This window comes from Grus americana, chromosome 7 (assembly GCF_028858705.1).
Source record: "Grus americana isolate bGruAme1 chromosome 7, bGruAme1.mat, whole genome shotgun sequence".
NCBI lineage: Eukaryota > Metazoa > Chordata > Aves > Gruiformes > Gruidae > Grus > Grus americana.
In genome coordinates, this window is record NC_072858.1 from 3,343,327 (window position 1) to 3,366,945 (window position 23,619).

The window sequence follows — 23,619 nt, forward strand, 5'->3', positions numbered from 1 at the left end:
AAATAAATCACATTGTACATCTTTTCAAAAAGCTGATTTATATATACAGAAAAAATAAATCAGTGTTAATGGAGCAGAAAACTAGATGTTCCATTAGCATCCACTTTGATACACAAAGATTCATTTTCATTGCATGCTTCCACACTCACTAAAAAATAAGCTTGCTATTGTTTACCACACAATAAACATATCATGAATGCACTCTTCCCTAAAACCCCCCGTTTTCCTTGAAAAATGGAATTGTACTTCTGATTTTCACATTAACAGCCACTACAGCACTCCAGCGATGCTGCTGCATACAAAGGAAACCGTTTCAGACACGAGGCATACACCTGCTCGGCTCCCTGTAGCACCTGCACACCTTGCGTTCCTCTCAGTAGCCCTGCATCTATCTTCAAACCACGAGGGCTTCCTGAATTAAGCTTATTTTCCAAAATCAAGTGAATTTGAGATTACATTATTTCAAGGCTGGGGGGTTTTTTTAATATTATTAAAAATCCTCTGAATATCCATTAGTACGTTAATCAAGGAATTTAGCTAACATAACTATGTTTTGCCTTTTTGAACAGATAGCAGTCTAACATTTCACACAATGTGAAAACTAAGTATTTGTATTTTATGCACATTTGACTTCTCCCTTCTACCTTTCCCCACTTCATGGAATTAAAAAAACCACCCTATGAACTATGCAGAGAACAGAGTATTTGCCACACATTCTCTTTCTGTTAATAAGCTTTGACTTCTAAAGGCACACATCTACATATTCACAAAAATTCAGGCTATTAAACCCATACTTCTTAATATGATTTTGTGGCTTGAAGTCAAAACTGATCTTTGATATTACATTAAATTCATACATGTTCATACTTTAAAGGATACCAACTCCATATTTGTGATTAGCTAATTTAGTTATTGTAAAATAGTATCTGTCAAACTCCATGTCAGCAACCTTAGAGTCCGTGTGCAAGGCTTGCAGTTTTGGATGGGTAAAAGTAAGACCAGGTCCACGTAGCAGACCGGTCTCCTTGATCCCATGGACCAGCTATAACAGATATGTGCAGCAGAAACATCCTCCCCTTACTATCCAACCAAAATACCTAAGGTTTCTGGTAAGAGTCTCATGTGATAACATTGAATTATGAGAAGATATTGCAGGAGGTATATCATGAGATAGTCTTGTTTGTACCCTAATTACTGTGGCCCCTACTATGAAATTATGTCTGCTACCAAGAAAAAGATAAATGTTATCGTTTACTAATTGCACAGAAGTCACCTGCAGCAGATGTTGGTAACACTGCTGGTCTCTATCAATCTCAGGCAGAGCTAAACCAGCAATGTACTTATTGTAAGCATTTCAACTCTTACACGTTATCACTCTGACACCTTTAAACAAAAAGAAAACAAGATGGCAAAAATGGGAATGCATGCTTTAAACTCAAGACTTAAAAAAAGCTTCCGGGGCTATCACTATTTTAACTAATGAGAAATTATCAAAAATAACTAAGTACTACTCAAGATAAAATATCACACTGAAATAAATTAACTTCAGAGTATCTACAGAACATTTCTTCCAATCAAAAGTTTAAAACTTTTTCTGTTTTGGTTTTTTGGTTGGTTGGTTTGTGGGGTTTTTTCTAACGAAAGTTAAAAATCTTAATTCTTTCACTTCTGCTTATTCTTTAAACTATTCCCTACTTACGGTTGAAATGGTATGAAGTGCTGTTTGTCCTCATCGTCAACTTTTCCGTTAATTATGTCAGTAACATCCATTACTGAAAACAAAAACAAAGTGTACTGAATTAAGTGATCAAGATGGGAACAGGGGTGCTGAGGGAATTCCCTGGCCGATGGGAAGCAATGGTGACTCAGAAGAGGGATGGAGTTAGCAACTGCGCAATTTCAGTTTTCCTATAGAATAACATCATGTTGCAAATAACCTTTGTTATTTCTAGCTAACACAAGTCCTGGAAGCTACAGTAAATTCTACGATACAGCAGTCTCATTAAATTTGGAACAATTTTGAATTTCACAAGCTCAATTTTTTAAGAATATAATGTGACATAGATATAGCGCACAGAGAGTTACCTGCTACTCCAAAAGGTCGCCGCAGCCCAGAAGTTAGTTTCCTTGTGTTGTTGTCCCTCAGCTCCATTCTGCCCACTCGCACGATCTGACAGACGAAACTGATTTTCTCTCTTTTCAGGTCTTTGCTGCCCAGGTCCTAGAAATAGTATTTTCTTCAGATTATTTTATAATAATTGAATTTCAAGTTCCGTGTTAGTAGGCAGAAGGTTTGCTGCTCAGAATTTGCCTTCACCGCACCACCTCTAGCACCAGGGCAAATTGTTCTCAGAGTAATGGAATTTTTGTAACAGTACTCAAACGTCTTCTCTTGACTTCTGTGTAAATCAATTGCTTAGGAGGCCATGCCATTTCTAGTAAGTCAAAACTTCAAAGAGCAACTTCGGTTTTAGCCAGGTGTCGAGAATATTTAGTAGTCACTTCTGAGAAATGTCTCATGTGAGCCTTCCCCAAGATCACTACCTGCAGCAGTAGCTCCACACTGTTTACATACAGATCATTACATTCCTCAGTTATTCACAAGCTCTGAAACAAGCGCTTTAAAACTTGCCAGCTGAACCCAGCCCACACACTTACGGTGAATACTGCTCGAAGGTTATGCAATCTGTCTATATCTTTGGGGAGTCCACAGCTCGACCATCGCACCAAGTAGTTCTCACTGAAAGAAAATATTTTGAGAACTTTCTGTTTAAATGGCTTCCCTTCACATAAGCAGCTAAAAATCAGCTTCAGAATTTACAGAAGACTACTTTAAACCCAACCTTTGATGAGGAACAGCACGACCTTGAAACGTCCCCAAGGTGAAGAGACTTCCCTGATGTTGTGCTGAACACAACGATAAAGTGCTGCTGCACCACTGTGTCCCACATGACCCTCTCCTACACCCTCCACAGAAATTTGACTTTCATAAGCCCTCTCATTTTGCAAAACTACCTTACTACTAAAGCCGAGTAAGCACGGATTAGGGAGTACACTAACCTGATGAATTTTGATTCCAGTGGATCATACAGAGACATCAGGACTTCAGCATCTTCTCCTATTTTACAGACTACATTTTTTAAATTTACAAACAAAGCAAATGAAGGAGTGGCAGCAAACTTGGCTTGTCTGTTGATATCAATATTCTGTTTCTGAGACTGTAATTCAAGAACAAAAGAAACTTAAATTTAACTTAGCCTAACGAATATCCAACCACTGTAAAACTTCCCTAAAACCTTTCAGACAGAGGAAGAGGGGTTTTCTGTTGAGTGTCTACTCCTGTGATCTGTGTTTGTATTAGGATTTATGACAGACTGCATTTTCTGGATTTGTCTTGAAGAAAAAAGAAAAAAGGGATGTCTTCATTAAAAAGAGAGTTAAACAAATGGAGGAAAAGGTAGAGCTCCAAATATAACTGACAAAAAAAAGGCAGTTTGTTCTTTGCATTGTCTGATGTTTTTCTGACAGGTACTGAGAACCAAAAAAGACAGGAGAGAACAGAGTGCAATTTCTACAGTTACCTACCCCTTGGAGATTAGCTACCATAAACCTTCCACAAGCTACTTTGTCTACACAGAAGGGAGGAATGCATATGGGACAAAAAGGAAACGGCTGAGGCAGGAACAAAGAACGAACTCTGGATGCAAAAATTTAATAGTTTAAAACCCGTTTAAACTAGTGTATTTTTACACCAAGTTTAGTAAGGGCTGCAAGCGTGTAAGGCCCATTACAACTCAACAGGAAGCAGTAACTCATTAAGCCGCACTAATGCACTCATGAGCGACTCCTCAGGAATACCATGCTCCACTAACTGCTGCTGACACGGGCAGGACTCCTTACAATGGAAATGTTCTTCCTTTGAAAAAGAAGGGTTTGAGTTGCAAAGAAGCTGAATATTCAAGCTTGAGAATGTCTTTAAATTTGCCCTCTATTTCATAGAATCCCATACTGGTTGGGTTCAAAGGGACCTCAAAGCCCATCCAGTCCCACCCCCCTGCCATGGGCAGGGACACCCTCCACTAGCCCAGGTTGCCCAAAGCCCCATCCAACCTGGCCTTGAACCCTGCCAGGGAGCCAGGGGCAGCCACAGCTTCTCTGGGCACCCTGTGCCAGGGCCTCAGCACCCTCACAGGGAAGAATTTCTGCCTAACATCTCATCTAAATCTCCCCTCCTGCAGCTTCAGGCCATTCCCCCTGTCCTGTCACTCCCTGCCCTTGTAAACCGTCCCTCTCCAGCTTCTGACAAACAAATTTTCAGGATTGGCCTACAGAAATCATACAAACACAGTGAGGACATTATTCTACTTGATTCTCAAAACCAAACCCTCCTGACAACCTAACATACAAACCTGCTACATACGCATCTCTGCTATTAACCTACAAATGTAGTCATCTTAACCATAAGTTTTACTAAGCCCTTTAAAGGATGAAAAAGACAATTAAACAGCCTAAGACATACAAGTTCTTAGAAAATGTTTAAACTTGATAACTCTTAATAAACATATCAAATCCTGCATTATCAATGCTAAAAGTAACAGTCACCTAGTTAGTCTACACTCTTATGTTTCAAAAGGGTAAAGCCACAGTGCATAGTACATCTTACTTTTTCCTCCTGCAGCCTCTCTTCAACTTGCTTGGAAGCTATTTCATGTGCTCTGAAAAGGCTAATCGTGCTGGTCTGCTCTGGGTCCAAAATGTTGCCATCTTCATCTCTAACGACCAGATCTAAATCAAGAATTCTAAACAAACAAACAAAAAAAAGCTTGTGAATTAACAGTGCTCAAAGAAATGCTTAAAAAACACCTGCCAAGTTTTATGTTATAATTATGCACACCTAACATGTGATTAAAAAAAAAATATTTGCTATATGATAAAACAATTTTACATGTCACCAACCCTGGAGCTAACCAGCCCTGACTGGAAGTTGCTTTTTCCCCCCAGCACAGAAAAAAATGATGTAAATAAAATAGCAGAACAGCTAGGGAAGCAACTAAATTTGCAAGAGACTGCTTCCTCCTCTGATTCATCTGACAGTTTGAACAACCAACCACTAGAGTCACGCCATGTGCAAATCAGTCAGGTCATTGTGTCCCACTCCGCGTTCTCCCCCAAAGCAGGCATATTCACGTGTTTTACTAAAACACTACGAGATACAAGACAGCCTAAGTTGTTTCCCTTTATCCATAGCAGAAGCCGGATTTCTGTCAGCAGGGAGTTAACATCCATGATTACCTTCTGCAGAGAGGAGCAGTTCTGCCATAATCAAACCCAGTCTTAGGAAAGACCTTTCACATTTTTTGACATTAGTACATGAAAAACAGAAACAGCAGAACCAAGGATAAAAACAAAACAAAAATATCAGGTCTAGGTCGATCCATGTTTCTCTACCTATCTTCCTTAAGACTGACCTCTTCACCTCCACTTCAACACTTGTGGTCTCTATTTTCTTCTTCTAACTCTGTAGTCACATCTCCTGATGGAGCTGCTGTAACTTTGGTTTTGAAATAAATTTGATCGATGAGCTTAAATCAAACTTGCAGTGTCTGATAAGCCACGCAGAGGTTGGTGGTTTATCTGAGAGCAAGTCCACTTTGGACACGACCCGCAATCAGTTGACAAGAAGAGGAGGAGCTGTGGCAGACAAAGACATGTTTCGTGTACTTAGAGGATCCCTCCTTGCCCTCCCTGACAAGAGGGAAACCTGGTGGTGTAAAACAAAGCCTTGAGCAGAGTCAGTATAGAAATCCCTCCAATTAATTGCACTGCATTAATTCAGAGGTGGATGAACATCTCACAGAGCGCAGGCAGCAACTTATCAAGAAACACCTCCTAAGCTCTTCTCTGCAAGTGGCCCTAGTCATCATGGAACTCTCTTAAGCATCCCCGGACCATCAAGCGCCCAGATGAGTTTTCTGATGAGAAAGTGGTTTTATCATTGAAACCAAACAAAAAAGCAGCCAAAATCATCTCGCTCTGCCCAACTACTGTTTCCTGGACAGCAGCCACAGCAGGAGAGCATGCCACTGGCCACTCGTCTCGTAACCACCAGCCCTGGATGGATGAAAGCAGAGTCCTTCTGCAGAGGAAAAGGTAACTTGGAAATTCAGAGAAAAGATTAATCACTCAGCCTACTACACACCAACAGGACAGGAACGTTAGCACAGACTGTCAAATAAATAGAAGCAAACATTCCTTTGATTTAATTGCTTTAAGTTGCAAATGATGCTTGGAAAGAAACTGAAACTTTTTCTTAAGTGTCCCAGTTACAGATTTTTGCAACCGAACAAAAAAAATTTGTTTTCACAACAAAATTACCTGACCCAATTTCAGAAAAACATTAAAAATTCAAATTCATAAGACCATTTTTACCTCCTCAGTTATTTTGACAACATGCAGTGAAATTGTTGTCTTTATTTATAAAAGAAAAAATAATCTTATTTACAAATCGGTGTTTCACAAAACAGGAAAAGTTAGGATATGATTAGATCAGGAAACATTTATAAAACACGTAATGAATTCATTCTGTCTGGATATTGAGATCATCATTCTCAATGTGCTTATTTTAGACAAAAGTGAATGTACGACTACATTAGAAACATATGGTATCTTTCGGTTTGAGTATTTACTCAGAAGTTCAACTTCACTTCCCTCCTGTACGCCACAGAGGATGTTCTGATCACTTAATTAGTCCATCGGAACATTAGGAATACAAAGCACAGCACAAGATGTTCCACTGTATTCGAAAGCTGAGCATCTGGAGGTTGTTCGGAGTAACTTTAACCAACTCCTTAGCCAGATGGTAAAATACAGTAGCCAAACAAATAATATCAACAACATCTGGTTAATTGTCTGCTGAGGTACAACAGTCCATATCCTGGATTATAAATGCTAATTAATGACTGAATGCAGTTACCGATGATATTTTTTTTTGTTAAATCGCAGCTTTTGCTGATAAAGTCCATGAACAAAAATACTGCAAATTTGGCAGTTCTTAAAGAATAAAGCACAAATAGCTGAAATCTGATGAGTTATTTACATCACAAGGGATTTAAATGACCGGCTTGCTGAAAACTCTTCCAGTCCCCAGGTGTGCAGTACTACAACGCTGTCTCTCGGTATTCAAACACTGCTTCAAATAATTTCCCAATTGAAAAGATATGATTTCTCATTTTCAATCAAAATGGAAAGTCATAACTCTATAGACAACTTGTAACCTAACAACTTGTATTTAAAAACAATTTGCTTAAATCCAGACCACTGTTTGGAGAGTTAATACGTCTGAATTAACAACATATCTCATCTATGCAACCTCTACTGCTGTCTTTTTTTTCTGTTAGGAAATATTTCCTTCACAGTTTCCATTCTCTTCTGTTAAATAGAAACTTTATTTTATTAAACCTCTATGCTAATCTTCTGGTACAAACTGGATACTATATAAGTAGAGAAACAATGAGCTAAACTACACTTTTGAGCCAAATCCTTCAATATCACATTACAGCTAAGTGACTTCAGGGCAGACGCAGCTGGTGGTGTTGAGAAGGCAACAACTGCTTATGCTGCAGAAGCAAGGGGAGTTTAAACTGTATTTTGAATGGAGGCAATACTTGCACTTTTCAATTGACCTTAAAAATTACAACTTCATACCAGTATCAAGAGAGTTGGATACACTTTACATATTGTAATTAGTACTATACTTTAAAGATGCTAAAACAACTTCATTCTTTACCTTGCTGTAACAGGACTGTTAATATACTACTACTGCATCTCCACAAACATGGGAATATAAGAATCCTGCAAGAAGCTGTTGACAGTTCATGCGTATTACACAAGCTGATTTGGTTTTAAGCATACACAATGGAAAAATATTGTTCACAAACCTGTTGCCATAATCAATTTTGGCAGTCACTTTCTTTTTCAGTTCTTTGAGCTCATCTTGGGGTAAGGTCCCAGACAGTATTTGAGATCTCCACTCAATAAGATCATAGATCATGTGCCGTACGCTGCGAAACATTTCTCTGTTATCTTGCTGTTTGGAGGACAAAGATGGGCTGCAGTTAGCTTTGAAGTTTACTGAGCATCTTTTAAATAAATATAATAAATTGCAATTATAAAAACACAAACTCAAAAGGGTAAGAGTCTACAATTAGCTCTAAAATAGGAGCCTAACTTCCTATGGCACAGAACACTGAATATAGTCTTACACTCTGCTTTAGCTGTCTAAACAAGTGTAAATGCCTGTGGTTACGTTAACCTAAAGGCCAGGTCATACCACATTCAGAACAGGCATCCAAGGGAAAGATGCCTGGTTCACAGAGTAACTTTATTAGATGACCCTCTATAGCGAGTAGAGCAGGACTAAAATGGGTGCATTTTAACAGCAAGAGGCTCAAGTTCTGCAACACTCCATTTGCAACACATTAGAGAACCCTCTTCCCCACTAGGTACGTCTTCAGAATAACACTTTACAACCCCTCAGTGTGCAAAGCCAAGCGCATCAATGTCTTATGAGCCCACAGGTAACACCTGAAGGAAAGTGAGAAACCAGGAAAGCACTAAACCGCATAGGAAGTTAAATACCTTAATTGTCTATAAAGACTGGAACTATGGATATTAAATAGTGCACAGCAGCACACACACACTTCCCTTGGCAACATTCAGCTAAGCTAGGACACAGGAAGATAAAGTTCCGGACTTAGAACAGAAGAAGTATCTTTTCCGGAGCATTTTCTATACGCGTGCCCATACACGCATGCATTCAGAGACAACAGATTAAATCTTTAATTACAAAACTGAATTTGACAGTTTCAGTTTAAACTGTGGACAGTGCATACACACAACCATTTTAGCACAAACAATACTATGCAAAACTGAAGTTGCAGAACAACGGCCTTTCCATTTTTATTGTGAAAGATAATATTAAGACAAAGACAAGGCAGAAGCCCTGAATGCTTTGATCTTACCCAGAAGCAGCCTCTCTTACTGTCTTCACAACCCTTAAAATCTAAGTCATTAATTCAATGCACTCTTTAAAAACAATGGATCTTTCTCAACACCCTACATCAATGAATTACTCAGGCTACACATAGCTATCTTTCATTCTGGCTGCACCCGGGCCTTATTTAACTGAAAACAACTGGAATAATTAAATAATTAAAATAAATTCTCTGCTATATATAAAAGACAATGGAAAAACTGCAGAAGGTACAGAGCAGGAAAAGAATATAATGACTCAAAGACTCGGAAAAAATATCTAACTGTGCAACTTAAAGACTTCAGTCTGTTCAGATTATCAAAAAGCTGACTTGATTATAGTGTGAGAACCTTCACAGAGAGAAAATAGCCGTTATTAAAAGCTCTTTAATGTAGCAGAGAAAGACACAACAGGCACATATGGCTGGAAGCTAAATACAGACAAATCCAAATGGGAAAGAGATTTGTGATTTTCGATGCTGCAGGCAATCATAAACTAGTGAGAAGAACATGCCACATCCTCTGCTACCTGCAAATCAAAACTGAATACCTATTCAATATTCAAACACAAATTACAAACTGAATAAAGGCACAAACGTTCCCTTTTAGTGACTTTGACATGCAAGATACAGACAACATGGAACATCCCTCTAGTCTGCAGACTGACCAGTTTGAAACCAGCTACTTCCAGTAAACCACATTTCCCATGAAAGGTGCACCAGCGCTCCCATTGGCAGTTAACCACGTGCAAGTAATCTAGCAGATATCCTTGAGATACAAACTATAAACGAACTCACTAAGCGATCTATCTACTCAGACTAAAGCTGTAACAGGCACTGGAACCTTTTCTGCCACCAAACTGAGGCCACTGGTAACGTCACACCTTGCCTGCTGTTGAACTCCAAGCTGTTAGCAAAGCACCACAGTATTGTTTAGCTGTTCACGGGTCTTCAGAGAAGTACAGGCACGACAAACAAGATGTTAAACATTAATGGTTAGAACAAGTGATTCCCACACTAGGAGAATTTTATCATTTCCTAAAAATTACTGCAACAAAAAGCGCATACAAGTCTTGGTAAGAAAACTTCTAACAACGCCTCTTGCTATTCCTCCTCTCTTACTATATGTGCACTGCAACTAAGTCTTGTGTGGTTCTGCAAGTGGCATTTCTCCAATGTTACACTATATCGGATTTCATACTCAGGATGATCTCCAAAAAAAGACATCAGGGTCAAAATGTAATCCTCGCTGTCGTCAGCAGCACACAGCAGCGGAACCAAGGGCAAAGCTGCTCTCAGGGCCCTCTTCAGATTCTGCTCCTCCTAGTTTGCTTCTGCCCGTCTACTTCTTGCTTGCTCCTCAACACATAACCTCTCTAATATGACATCATGTTAAAGCTCTCTCAATATATGATCTGTTTCTCTTCACATAACATGTTATCCTTCACCTCACCTACTGCAACACTACATCACTTCCAGCATTCTGTATTTTTAATCTCTGTTTTCAGGGATGTGAACATAAACCACATTAGTCAACACAAACATCTTCATTTCCAGTTAGTGTCTTCATTACACAGCTTGCACTTTTATAACAGAGTATTTCAAACATAAGAAACAGAGGCTGTGCATTAAACCCTACTCTAAATATAAGACTTTCATGTTCCCATTATCTTGTTACAGTGACCTTGCACAACGAGAGCATGAGAAGTCTAAGCTAGGGTACCTTAGATCCTACAGCACATTGCAGCTTTACGTCTGAACTGCATTTTTAAGTGTGCATTTCAACATTCTTTAGACCTTACTTAGAAATACTTTAATACATGTAGTTTCATGGCTATTACATTTTTCTATTATCCCATCCAAGAGATTATTACTATAATTTCTAAGAATATATTCTTACATGCTTGGAACTTAAGCATATGAAAATAATCAGGCATATAACTTAGGGTCAGGATAAATTGGGACCAATCAACCTCAATTACAAGAATTCTGAGCGGCAAAAGGTGTACACTGGTAATTTTTCAAAGGTTTAAGTTTACACAAATTTGACATCAAATATTCAATTTTCTCATAACATAGATCAACAGCCTTAAAAACTGCCCTCAAAGCCATTTTCTTCATTTAACACAACTGTCTACAGATTTGGAAAAATCTAATATGTATCTTAAAAATCTTATTCTGTACAACAGTGCCCCATGAAAAAGGGGTCATAATAGCTCAACAATTTGTTGCTAGATCAAAGTAACACTCTGTAAAAACCTGATTCTGCACAACAAATACACAGTACTTGAGAAAACACTCAAAAGAAACAGTACTGAGATCTGTGCCTTAACACAGATGTTAAATAGCTTTTCAGCATTAAAAGTAGCCTTTAGAAACAGTAACAGAAGTGGAATTCCAGTAATAGTTCCTTCATACCTCTCACTGTACCTTCACAGCATCACTCTTCTCAAACTGTGTGGTATTGTAAATATTTTCCTAAGTTGGTACTTACAACATATAATTGCCGCCATATTATAGACCATTCCCGCAGCGTAGTGGTAACCTCCTGAATCAAGGGGAGCTCATTGGGTATAACTGTTTCATGTTGTCTTAAAAGGAAGAGAAAAAAAAAAGTTTGAATTAAGTAGTAGTTTTGGGTAGGATGGCAGAATAATTTCTGAGAAGGAACTGCTCATTTCCAAAAACAATTCAATAAGGACAGGATAGAAAATAACATCACATGCTGCAAAGTTCGAAGTTAACAAAGAATGTACCATCAAATACGGGAGAAGCGATGTACACCAGTACATCCACACAACGTAAAGGGGACTTCGGTCGGCTCAGACTATGCTACTGAGCTCTCACCTTTTTTTTTTTCCCTTCTCCTTACTTCTATGCTCACAAGATAACAATATCACTACATACCTCACCATACCATTTATTATTAAGATACTCATTTTAGAAGAAGCAACCAAGATGAAAGCCAGACATGCACAACCTGCAATGCCAGGATACTAATGCGTAATTGTTTTTCAAAATATTAGTCTAGCAAAGAAAAATTAAGCATGCAAGTCATTACCATTAAGTTTCTGTATGACTTGTTTTAAAATTACGTGCTACAAAAGTAAGGAACAACAGTTAGATCGTTTAATATTTCAGAAGTAGAGTACTTAAAGGCAGTTTTGTAATCAGCAAGAAAGATGTCATTATGCAGCAATCTCATGATTAGTGGTTTTAACATTTACATATTTAACAGTGTATAAAAATAAATCGGGCACAAAGGAATAAAATATTTTAATCCTGTTTCACTCCATTTCATACCTGGCTAATTATGTATTAATTTCACTCCACTTTTTTTTCCTCTCTCCTCGGGGATTTGTTTGGGGATTTTTCTTGTTTTTTAACTAAACTCTTGTATCAATGTTAGGAACTTTTACATGCATGTCCAGCAATGCTGATTTGATACATAAAGATCTGAACTTTAAAAGCTATTAAATAACAAAACCCAGCCCAAACTATTCGGTGTCACACACATCAGGCAAGGGAGCAGGAGAGTCACAAAATGAACAATTCTGCAGAACTTCAGGGTAAGGCAGAAAACAATGCCTGGATAACGGCTCTCAGCAAGGACTCCAGTCTACGAGATTTACTGAAGAGGGAATTAAGAAATTACTTAAATGTCATCTGCATAAAAGAACAGTATCTCATATCAAAGGCCTCTCTTAATATACCAGGCAGAAGCCCTACGACTCATGGGCTGGAAGATAAAAGTAGCTGGGAAAACTGAAATTAGAACTAAAGCAGAGGGCAGGGAGTGGAGGAAGTTAATCTAGGTAATTATGAGTTGAGAGAACAATAAAAGTTATAAAGAAAAATGATAAATTATTAATTCTTCTGAAACATTTAGATTAATACAGAAAAGGTTATGCTTTAGCTCAACTATATGACAACACAGCCAAGAACTGCAGTACTAGCCAGAAGCACTGCTGATGACAGCGCCTTCAAACTTGAGGCGAGTTACCAACTGGAAATATTTTAAAAAAAGAAACACACACATTTTTGTCATTAAGCAACTGGAAACGAGTGTAAGTTATCTGATAATACACCAAAATTATGCAGATACAAATCGGAGAATGGATTTTCATTATTTTGAAATCAAACTTACCCTTTGCCTTCAACTATTGCTTCCTTAAGATGGACATAGGAGGCAGGAAAAATGCCCTTTGAGAGGGAGGGAGAAGAAAAAAAAGGTTTTAAGTAACCAGGTGCATATAACATTTTATCTATTACCTAAAAGGATGCCAAGACACATTGCTGGGTCTGCAGAGCCATTCACATCCTCTTAAGCATCAGAATAGTTGTGTTGTGGTGTTTTGTTTTCTTTTTAATGTACATTTACATTTCGTACGTCCTTTCAAGAAGGCATTGCTGTAACCTTAGCAAACAGAGACTCAGTGGTTTTAAACTTATCTTCACTGTTATCAAAGAAAAGAGCAGTGATGCCCTATCACAAGCAGCACTACAAAGGGCTGTTTCCTCCCCAGTTCAAGGTACAGTTGGCCAACGATTCTCCACATCCCTGGATGACTATATACAGATACGCATTAAAACTGACTTGCTTTTGACAGCATGAAAGACAGATGATTTTAAATATATCTACTCCAAAATGACATTTTGCCTCTAATCCAGGTCTTGCTTTTGCTCACATCTAACCAAGATTTCTTACCCTACAGTAAGATGTTGCTTCAGTTCCCAAAGTGTTTTCTCCAGTGTTTTCAGTCTAAATAAACACTGTTTATTTTGTGCAACGTACTGGGCTGCCTTGCTGGCAAATGAATGGGCATGTGTATGCGCAGAATGCACACACATCCTGCACTGCAACCCATAGTACACGGACTGTATGTAACATAGTGTCTTCTACTGCCAACCTATCCTTACTTGCAAGCCAAAAACCTCTTCAACCCTTCCTCCACCTCACCCTTTGAGGTAGTAGTTCAGTATTCTCATCATCTGGGAATACAAAAAAAGAAACTTAGAAAGCTACAGAAACTGGGGGGGGGAATTCTTTTCGTCCAAGTAACAAAAAAATAAAAAACCCCACTACATTTAGTGGCAGTCAGACAAACGCAGCAACACATGGAATTAATTTAAGACAAGAAGAATGCATAATTGCTTCTTAGGCTGTACAAGGCACGGTCATGAAATACGGCTTGTAAGAAATTCAGTGTTTTTCCAAAAAAAGAAAATATCAAAACAGACTAGAAAAACCATAGAACAGGCCTGGTTAGGAAATGGGTGGGACAAACCACACAACTCAGCTCTGCACTTTGAGACATGCAGGCACAACTCAAAATGCACCTCTGTAGGCAAACATTACATTTTAAGTGTTTTACTTTAAGTGAAAAAAGGAGCAAAACCAGAAGTCATTTAATTCTGGTTAATTACTACTATAAAATAAAATGCTAAAAAAAAACCCACAACACAATGTTATAAGCGGTATTTGTGCCGTTTCCTTTCTTTTTATTTCAGAAAGGCTGCTGTAAACAGTAGCCCTTTATGCACACTGAAAACCTAACAACTAGGCAAAATGACACTGCAGAAGATTACTCCTCCTCTCGCAGGGAACAACTGAAAAATCACAACGTAGACCTCTCTATCACTTTCCAAGATGCAATTGCATTTTATGAGTAATATGTTATTTAACAGACAGTGAAGCAAAGTGTCAGCCTCTAAACAGATCAACTAGGACATAAAGTTCTGAACTTTTTACTGAGGCAAAGGCTCTGGTACAGCAACTAGCGCAGAAAAGAAGCTAATGTACATCAACCCACCCATAGTGACTGTACATACATATACCCTTAAATTGCAAAAATTAAATTGCAACTCAGCTTTTAGGCCTTGCTAAAATAAGTTTCAGTTAACTTGAAAAACAAATCACGTTTACTACAGGTTGAGACCAGCACACCAGCAGTTATCAGAGATCAGTGGACACATGGCAAATTGCTCCCGTGCAGTACCATAATGCACGCTGGAGATCCCCGTTGTAACAACACGCCCGATGCCATAACACATCTCTGTCCAAGAGAAAAACAAGCACTCCGCTCTGGCAACACTCACCTTCTTGGATTTTTTTCGTAGTGTATAACCTCTGTACCAACCTAGGAGGAAAAAAAGGGAAAAGGCATTAAAAAGTTCATTAATGTCACCTAGCAGCTGTTCCTTCTTGGCTCAACGGCACCTTAAGGTGGTTCACCCCTGCCCATGTGCACATGCACACCCCGTCTGAATTTGCATTCCCTACAGAGTTAATATCCTGGCTAAAACAAGTCTTCTTGGCAGCTATAAAAACCAGAGTGATGATGATGAAACTGATGGAGAAGACCACATGACAGAGACAGCAGTTTACATGATGCATTTAATTGTCATTCATTTCACTTTAATTAGTAATTTACCAACATAAACAAAACCAACTTAAGTGCATTAACTTTACAATAATGTACTGTTTGATGAGTTTGATTTTAAAACCTATTTAAGTTCCACAAACGCAAGTTCTCAAAGCCATTTGATATCTCGGCGGAAAACCAGAATACTTTGAGATTTACGATTCACACACCGAACGAGAAAAGCAAGGAGCCCCAATTCAGCAAACACCCGCCCCGCAGCAGCCCCGATGCCGCAGGACCATTCAGCCTGGGCCGCTCTCCCAGGCAGGTCGCCATCCCTGGAAAACCGGGAGGCGATGTCTCATTTATTGTGCCCCCAGTTCACAACACATCTGCAAGCAATCACCATTACAGCTTTTAGTGTTTCTCCAGCCATTCCGCTTCAGTGTGACCGGATAACCAAAGCAAAAACAAAACCCTACAAACTACAGTCGTTTAGCCTCGTGGAAGACAGCCCTGCCAGAGAAAGCAGATGAGATCTTCTGTGCACACTGCCTTCAATTCAGCGCTAGCTTGCTTGCATGTTTGCACTGGGGCTATTTTGTATTTCGGTTTGTCTGTGCCATGGCTTGCTCCTTCTCACTCAGCACCCCAGGGAACCCCCTGGGTGACCAGAGCTGTCCCCCGCAGCTTTTGGAAGACTGAGTCTGGGTGCAATAACCCCCTTTAGCCCCGCAAACAGGGGTTCTGTGCAGCAAAGCATCTCTCTCCAGAGATCAGCATGGGTGAGGACAGGGGGGAAATCACAAAGCAGACGTGGAAATAAAACTTACAGTCCCACTCCTGCTAACAACTAGGGCAGGAAGAAAGTTCAGGGAAGACAACACATGCTGATAAATTCATTATCCACACTCTGGGATTAGAAATACAAATTAAAGTCTCAAGCACATGGGATGGTTCAGTCTGCTCTCCAGTAGCAAAGGGTAAAATGATTCTTCATCTTCACACTGCATCAGAAGCCTATCGTCCATGATCACTGGAGGATGGTTAGTGCTATGTTCTTTAATCCAGCGTCCACTACCATTGCAGGTCACTTGCCTACAGAGGCTGCGATGGCCTCACATCTCACATTTCTGCTGATTTCCGCAGAGTTGCTGAAATGACCCCACACAGTTTCTGGCTCAGGTGCAAAGAAGGCAAAGCATTTCTGCTTGCACTTACTCCACAAGCTGAAATCTGTGCACAGGCATGTAGAGACTTCAATCCTATTGAAGAACTGAATTCCTTCAGTTTTATATGAATAAACCAACATTTTGAAGTTCTGGAGTCTAAACTGACAAACACCGTAACGCTGATCAAATGCACTGTACAAACCAAAGGACATACAACCCAACCATATCACCTCCACCACCTCTCTTCTCCCATCCTATCTTCCATGCTGCTGCCTGACTCAGGACATCACTCTGTGCCTGCCGATTGAAAAGCTGTATAGCAAAGAAAGCTCCTCACCCCTAAACCTCTTTCTGAAGCTTTGCAGCAAGAGCTGCAAGAGATTGTAGATAAGAAAGCAGCCGAAATCTGCTTACACTCCCACTCATCCCAGAGGTCTTAATGCGGCCACACAAGTCCAGCCAGGCTCTTCATTGGCAGTCACCACCTCAATGTTTTTCTTGCTGGGTATCAGGCCTGTAGCCACGTGCTGGGAAGCCTAATTTTCAAGACGGCCTAACTCACTGGTTCAACTGGAGGCACCGAGTCTTGCCATGAACGCGCACTTATAAGGGCAATGTAATTTAAATCACAGAATGGTTTGGGTTGGAAGGGACCTTGAAGATCATCTAGTTCCAAATCAACTATCCAAGACATAAAAACTATTCAATATCTTAGTTCCTCATCTTACAGATGAGGACAGCTCTCCTCCACATATACACAGGCACTACAAAAACAACCAAGTCCCTCACAAACATGAATTAAAGTAATTAAGGTCACAAACTTGTGATTTTTCTTCAAAGCACAATAAATACAGTTTGTTGTCAAACACCAAACATGGGAAAAACAAGTCTAGCACAGCCTCTGCTTTGGGCGAGTGAGATCTAGTCCTCCACACTACAACAAAAGCAAGAGGAGAGGGATGCGTGTGTGCGTGTAAACGGCATTAGGAAGGTATCCTACCACACCTACCAACCTACGTCATGGCCCTGCCTAACTCTAGCTCTCGATTTTGTAACCTCAGCAGTTTTCAGTGTTGCAGATCACAAAAAAAAAATGAATGAAAACCCCAAAGCCTGAGGGCAGAGAAGGCAAATACCTGATGCCAAACACTTCCCTGGAGCTCCAGATTCTCCTCACTCGGCCAATTTGGTTTCAGACAACATGCCAGCAAGAGGAAGACAGCCTGATGCCATACATATTATTCTAAAGTGACCTGGGCTTTTAAGTGGCTTACTGATGTGCTGCAAGGTTTCTAGCCTCTCCCTTAACAAATATTATGGGATATAATGGCTGGAAATATGCATCCACATAAACGTCCAACTAAGAAAAGGGACCAATGAAATATTTGCGTATCTATTAAAGCTGAAAAAGACAAAGGGAAAAATTTACTGTTGTTTCTCTTGAAAGATGCATCTATTTACTCCACAGTAACCCAGATAATGTAGTTGCTGCATTTAAAAAAAAAAAAAAAGAAAAAAGGTACAACCAACAACTAAACATTCACACAGTATCAGGAATAACTTATTTGAAAATACTAATTTGGAAGCCAAACTCCCTTCCACAGCAGCACTAGAAATGAACTACTGTTCAAACACGCAAGCTTGGTTTTGAGGTTTATTTACTGTTACATTTAATAGCTATTCACCTTAATAAGCCACATTTATTGATCCTATGTTCCATTTGCCCATTCCACCAAATAACGTAAAGAAGCAGAATTAAAAAAATAAACATCAGGCAAGTACTAATTTAGAACATGGCAAATATTTGTTTTGGGATAACTGCTATGAAATACAACCCTTGCAAGATGGAGGATATTTATGAAGCCCAATGGCTTTGCTGTTTGGCTTTTCCTGTAAGGCTCACATTAGAAGGAGCGAGAGAGTTTTCAAACTGAAAAAAAAAAACTGTCTGCAATTCTACATGAAATAAAAAAAAAAAAATTTTACTTTCAAGATCAATTATTCTAGAAAGTAGCTTTTAAACACTAGTATTTAACAGTGAAATATGCACATTTATTTCCAATCTCATAACTCCTATAAAAATACAGGCTCCAACTTTGCAGGATCTGCACACTGAAGTATTTGTACCAATGTCTTCCTTCATTTCAGAGAAAAAATAATGGTTATTTTCATTAAAACTTAAAATATTAGAATGTTTCAGTAATAAAAACAAATTCCAAAATAAATTTTACATATAGGTAAAAAAATAAATGTAATTTTAACACCTGTTAGAAAGTACATCTTAGCGATGCATTCTAGCACATGGCAGCAACATGAAATGCTACTGAAACCTGCCTGTCCTTAAAACAGGTCTTTTTAGAGTATGCACATGAGACCCAGCCCTCCCAACTTCCTGGCCTCTTTTGTCTGCAGAGAGAAGACCAACTGAGCAAAGATTTACTATAAGCTTTTCTTCACAACCAAGGGGAGTGGGGGGTGGTAGAAAAAGGAAAAAAAGAAACCCACGCTACAATCTACCACTTCAAACCCCATGGACACTTCTAAGTCTTCAAAACTACTCCTACCTTAAGAATTATCCCAGAAAACTATCTAAAAATAGTAGCAATTCTACAGTAGGATGCCAAGAGCAGAATGCATAATACAGCAGGTATCAATGAAAGAAGCCAATTTTTTTTCCCCACAGCCTTAAATACAGGGAAAAGGGTTAGACCTTTGAGAAACAGAATCACAGATCTTCAGCAAAAAGGCATTACTGACGCTTCAAACGACTTTTCTGCCCAACACTCATATCATTAGGGGGCTTTTCTCCAGTCTGCCCATCCCACCGCAGCCTAACAGAACCCTGACGGGCAGGACCGATGGCAGGGAACTTCCCAGGCACGCACCTGCACCGTACTGCAGATGCTACGAAACCTCCTGGGGCACAATCTACACCAATTTTTTATAGAGGAACTTGGAGATCAAAAAGCTCAAATAATTACCTAATAATGGCAGCTCTGTGAACAAGAGAGAGATAAGAATTATGGCATCTCATTTCCCACCACAGCAGGTACGTAATGAGTAATCATTGTATAAAATGTTTGGAAGAACATTAACTTATTTGCATTTCTTTTAACCTTAACTCATCCCATGTGCTTGAAGCCTAACAACCATGAGAGTGCGAAGGGTTTTCTATTATTCAAGTCCAGGGGAAAAGTGAGTCATCTCCACTGTCCCACTTAGCTGGCAGCAGTCACCATTTGATATGGTTTCACATACCCTATTCAGGATTCAAAGTTTCTCCCACATTCATTAAATAAATCTATTTTTATATAAAGTATAAAGCTCCACAATATTTAAATCATTCCATTTGCATTTAAATTTTTTGCATTATTAGATTTTTATTAAAGTATATAATGTCAGATAACGGCAAGGCTACTTTGCGTAGAGTCAAGCTTGGAATTACAGCGGCAAGCTGAACTCTGTAAGAAAATGCCAGCCTAGCAGCAATGAGAAAATTCATTTGCAGATTGATAAGTAGAGCTTGTTACTTTTGTTGAAATAGCATTGTTTGGTTTAGTAAATATAAATATTAAAAAATCCTATTAAGCCAATATCTAAAGAAGAAATTATCTCACAGATGTACCAAAAGATCAACGTCTCGAGAAACAAACAAATCAAATCAATACATTAAAACACATTTCCACAATATTTTAAACAAACAGTTTAGTTATATGTTACTTATACCTTTCCAAACTGCGGCATGCCATAAAACTTCAAGTCAAGGATATAATGAAAGAGCTGTATTTTACTTGGCTCAGTACTGGATCAAGGAAGAGCTGAAAAGTGTTACGACAATTTTCACATTCTGTTGACTATCAAATTCAGCATTCAAATTCCCTTTTACACGGATCAAGGAGGAAAGATTTCAGTATATGTAATGTTTCTACAGCTTCATATCAAAACAAGCAAAGCATCTGAAAAGCCTGAAATCTATCCATGGCACTGTAACACACGTACCCATCTTAAATGAAAAATATAAATAATTTAGGACCCAGGTGACTTTCAAATTCAGATTAAACTTAATTTAGCAGCACGCTCTTTTGCATTACCTGAGGGTATCCAAAAAGCATCTATCATTGCTCTAACGTAGGGTAGATGCTACAATTGATCCACATAAATAAAGCTGTGCGAACATCCATCTTCCATAGAAAAGAAAATGGTTATTCACCAGGTATCGACCACACACATCTTCATTCACCTCTAGCATTGGTTAATTCTGCGTTCATTAGAAATAATGTGTTTTGACCTTTTAGCAAGTAAGTAATTAATCACTTGATAACATGAGAAGATAAAGTCACAAACAGAAAAGTAATGCAATTGCAAAAAACACTTTTTAAATGTGACTTTTGCCAGCTTACCTTCATATGTTTCCAGAATGTGCACGGTGTCACCTATTTGTAAGGACAGTTCATCTGGTCCCCTCGCGTCGTAGTTGTAGAGAGCTGGACAGAGGAAACACTGCTATTAGCACACCCAAGACAATGTAACTTCCAGGATCTTTATTTCTCCGCATAATTGGGTTTATTACTTATTGTTGCCACTCTCCACCTTTTTGTAAAGGATTTTGTAAAAAAAATTTGAAAAAATTTGGCCAAGTCCTCTAATCCATTAATAATTGCCCTTGTAACAAATCTCAAAACCCCACAAGTCCACTCTCTAAAGACAGTCCCTCATTCCGTTTGTAATGCTTTGCTTCTTCATACAATACATTCAATTAATTTTCATTGTACTTGCCTGTCATCCAGCACTTTGCATCAACTTTATGCAGATCTGTAATGAACTGCACTGTCTTCCACTGTCAGCTCAACACACAGAAAACTTACAAAGTGTCTTCAGAAAACTCCAATTACCACCAGTAATATTAAAGAATGATTTCTCAGTCACTTCATTAACTTACTGCATGCATACTATGTTTCAAAACAACAAGATTTCAGAATTCCTGAGTGCCAGAGGTAACAGCATCAACCCATTGTATTCCTGGGAGAGACTAGTCCTATCCCTCATTTTATAGTATTATGATCAAGTTATCACTCTTTACTCATCAGCAAGCCCTGACAGCATTCACAACTTGCAAATTTATTAAATACATTTGTTTTCACAAATATTTCCGAGTGGCTCTGCTCACAAGCGGGGTGAGGAATGACAACAAAGTCCAAAACGATTCATTTTCCAGTGCTCAATTCAGAAAAAACCTGGAGTGCTACCATCTAGGACCATAAGCAGCAAGAGGCACACCACCACCACCACCGGTGTCACTACTGGAGACCTAAGGCAGGACAGAAAGGATTCTGGACTGAGGAAAATCCTCAGATTTGTTTAGATGCACCTCAATAGCTCCTGCCTCACGGCCACTGACCCGCAGGCTGCCCACGCTCAGCCAGACTTCACTCCTGGCCAGGGAGCAGCTTTGTAGAGGACAGAAACTGGCTTGCTCTGAAAAAAAACAAACACAAACAGTAGCCAGCTATATGCTACCAGAGATAATTCAAATGAGAAAGATGCATTACCCCACTCACCAATGCAATGACATCATAACAAATAAATAGAAAACACAGGGGTTTTTTGGTTTTTAAAGAACTGACTGATAAGAAAGCAGAATTAAGAACACTCATCTTCAGAGGATATTAAACTACAACAAAAGAAGTAATTCAAAGACCACTCCTCCCTACCCTTCCCAAAAGAAAATCTGGCAACTGCGAACACCGAGATTAGCGATGTCCAGAAGAACACAGGAAATTTATTTGATAAATACACTGCAGACAAGGTTTGGTTGGGAAAAAGTATTAAAAATCCAAAGAACAAAACAGTTATGACTTCTAAAGCTACATTTTTACATTTCCCATGGAGCAAACTCTCTGTAAGAAACAAAATCCTCTGATATCAAGTAGTGTCCTAGTGACTGAAGGCAGCAACTCCAGTATTTCACAAGCCTGAAGTTAGTGAGCTGTACTCAAGGTGGACCCACAAAGGTTTCCGCACAGTTCTGCAACTGCAGTTACTCCCTCCAGTGAGGTTACCAAGTTTAAAGGCGTTTTATACACTATTCTCAACAGCTAATGAAATGGCCAAAGTAGTCTTCCTCCTTCACTGTCAGGTGTTACGTACTCCTCGTCTTCACGTTTCCAGTACATAAAGGGTTGTGCTGCTTTGAGCACAGACCTCCTCTTCACGGTGACAGCTTCCAGAATGTAGCGTCAAAGGACAGCTTTTTTAAAATAGCTGAGAATTAGAATTTCTTGCTATTTGTCTTAACTCTTGGGGAGTGAAAGCATTTTTTGAGTACAATAGTTACCTCAAAGCTCTCTACCAGCTCTCACATAACCACTTGCTTTTCTTTCTGCATTAGTTTCCAGGGACAGAGTTGGTGTGCAGCATTGGTCAGAAATGCTCAGTGGGACTCCCAGATATTATCATCATTACTATTATTATTGGAACAGAAAGACTCAGATAAGTTACATGTAACTCCCCTTCTCGTAGGAAATCTTCACAGATGTTCAGACCAAGAGTCCACAGGGCAAACGACGCGTGTCACGCTCATCACAGGTCATAGAGCACTTCCAAAAAAACCCTCAAATATAAAACCTACAGCAAAAGGCCAAAAGCCCCAGTTATAAAGGCAATGAGACATCGGACCAAGGAAGCACTCTCGCCTACCTGCCCAACTTTCTCCTATTCCCAAGAGGTCCTAAGAAGCAGACTGGAGCCCAAATTACACAGAAGATCAACAACATAACTTACATCAATAGGAACCGGTAAGTGGACAAAATTATTCTGTTGATCTCAAATCTGCTAATCGGTTTACCCCCCAAGAGCACAAGCAGCAAACATCCAAGTAGGCACGTGAGAAGGTCTAATCCCACCACGAGGACAGGGCACGGTGCCTGGCGCTGCCTCCACCCGTGGCCACGACTTCATTTTCAACCTCCAGGAGTTAGTATTTATTCTCCCCAGAATTCATCGCATTCCAGCTTACAATGCCAACAACAACAACAAATACACAAAGGACGGCCT

At 39.2% G+C, this 23,619-nt stretch overlaps 1 protein-coding gene across 2 annotated transcripts in view; it reads right to left on the bottom strand.

The window, feature by feature from the left end:
• Window positions 1-23,619, bottom strand: part of DOCK1 (dedicator of cytokinesis 1) — a 309,905-nt gene that overhangs the window by 265,664 nt on the left and 20,622 nt on the right. For both annotated transcript variants that reach the window (XM_054831423.1, XM_054831422.1), the window contains exons 2-11: window positions 20,967-21,050; window positions 15,129-15,169; window positions 13,177-13,232; window positions 11,524-11,620; window positions 7,938-8,086; window positions 4,664-4,799; window positions 3,061-3,218; window positions 2,659-2,740; window positions 2,086-2,221; window positions 1,700-1,772 (exon numbers count right to left, since the gene is read on the bottom strand). In XM_054831423.1, the coding sequence (XP_054687398.1) occupies window positions 1,700-1,772; window positions 2,086-2,221; window positions 2,659-2,740; window positions 3,061-3,218; window positions 4,664-4,799; window positions 7,938-8,086; window positions 11,524-11,620; window positions 13,177-13,232; window positions 15,129-15,169; window positions 20,967-21,050 (1,012 nt within the window). The remainder of the gene's footprint in view (window positions 1-1,699; window positions 1,773-2,085; window positions 2,222-2,658; window positions 2,741-3,060; window positions 3,219-4,663; window positions 4,800-7,937; window positions 8,087-11,523; window positions 11,621-13,176; window positions 13,233-15,128; window positions 15,170-20,966; window positions 21,051-23,619) is intronic.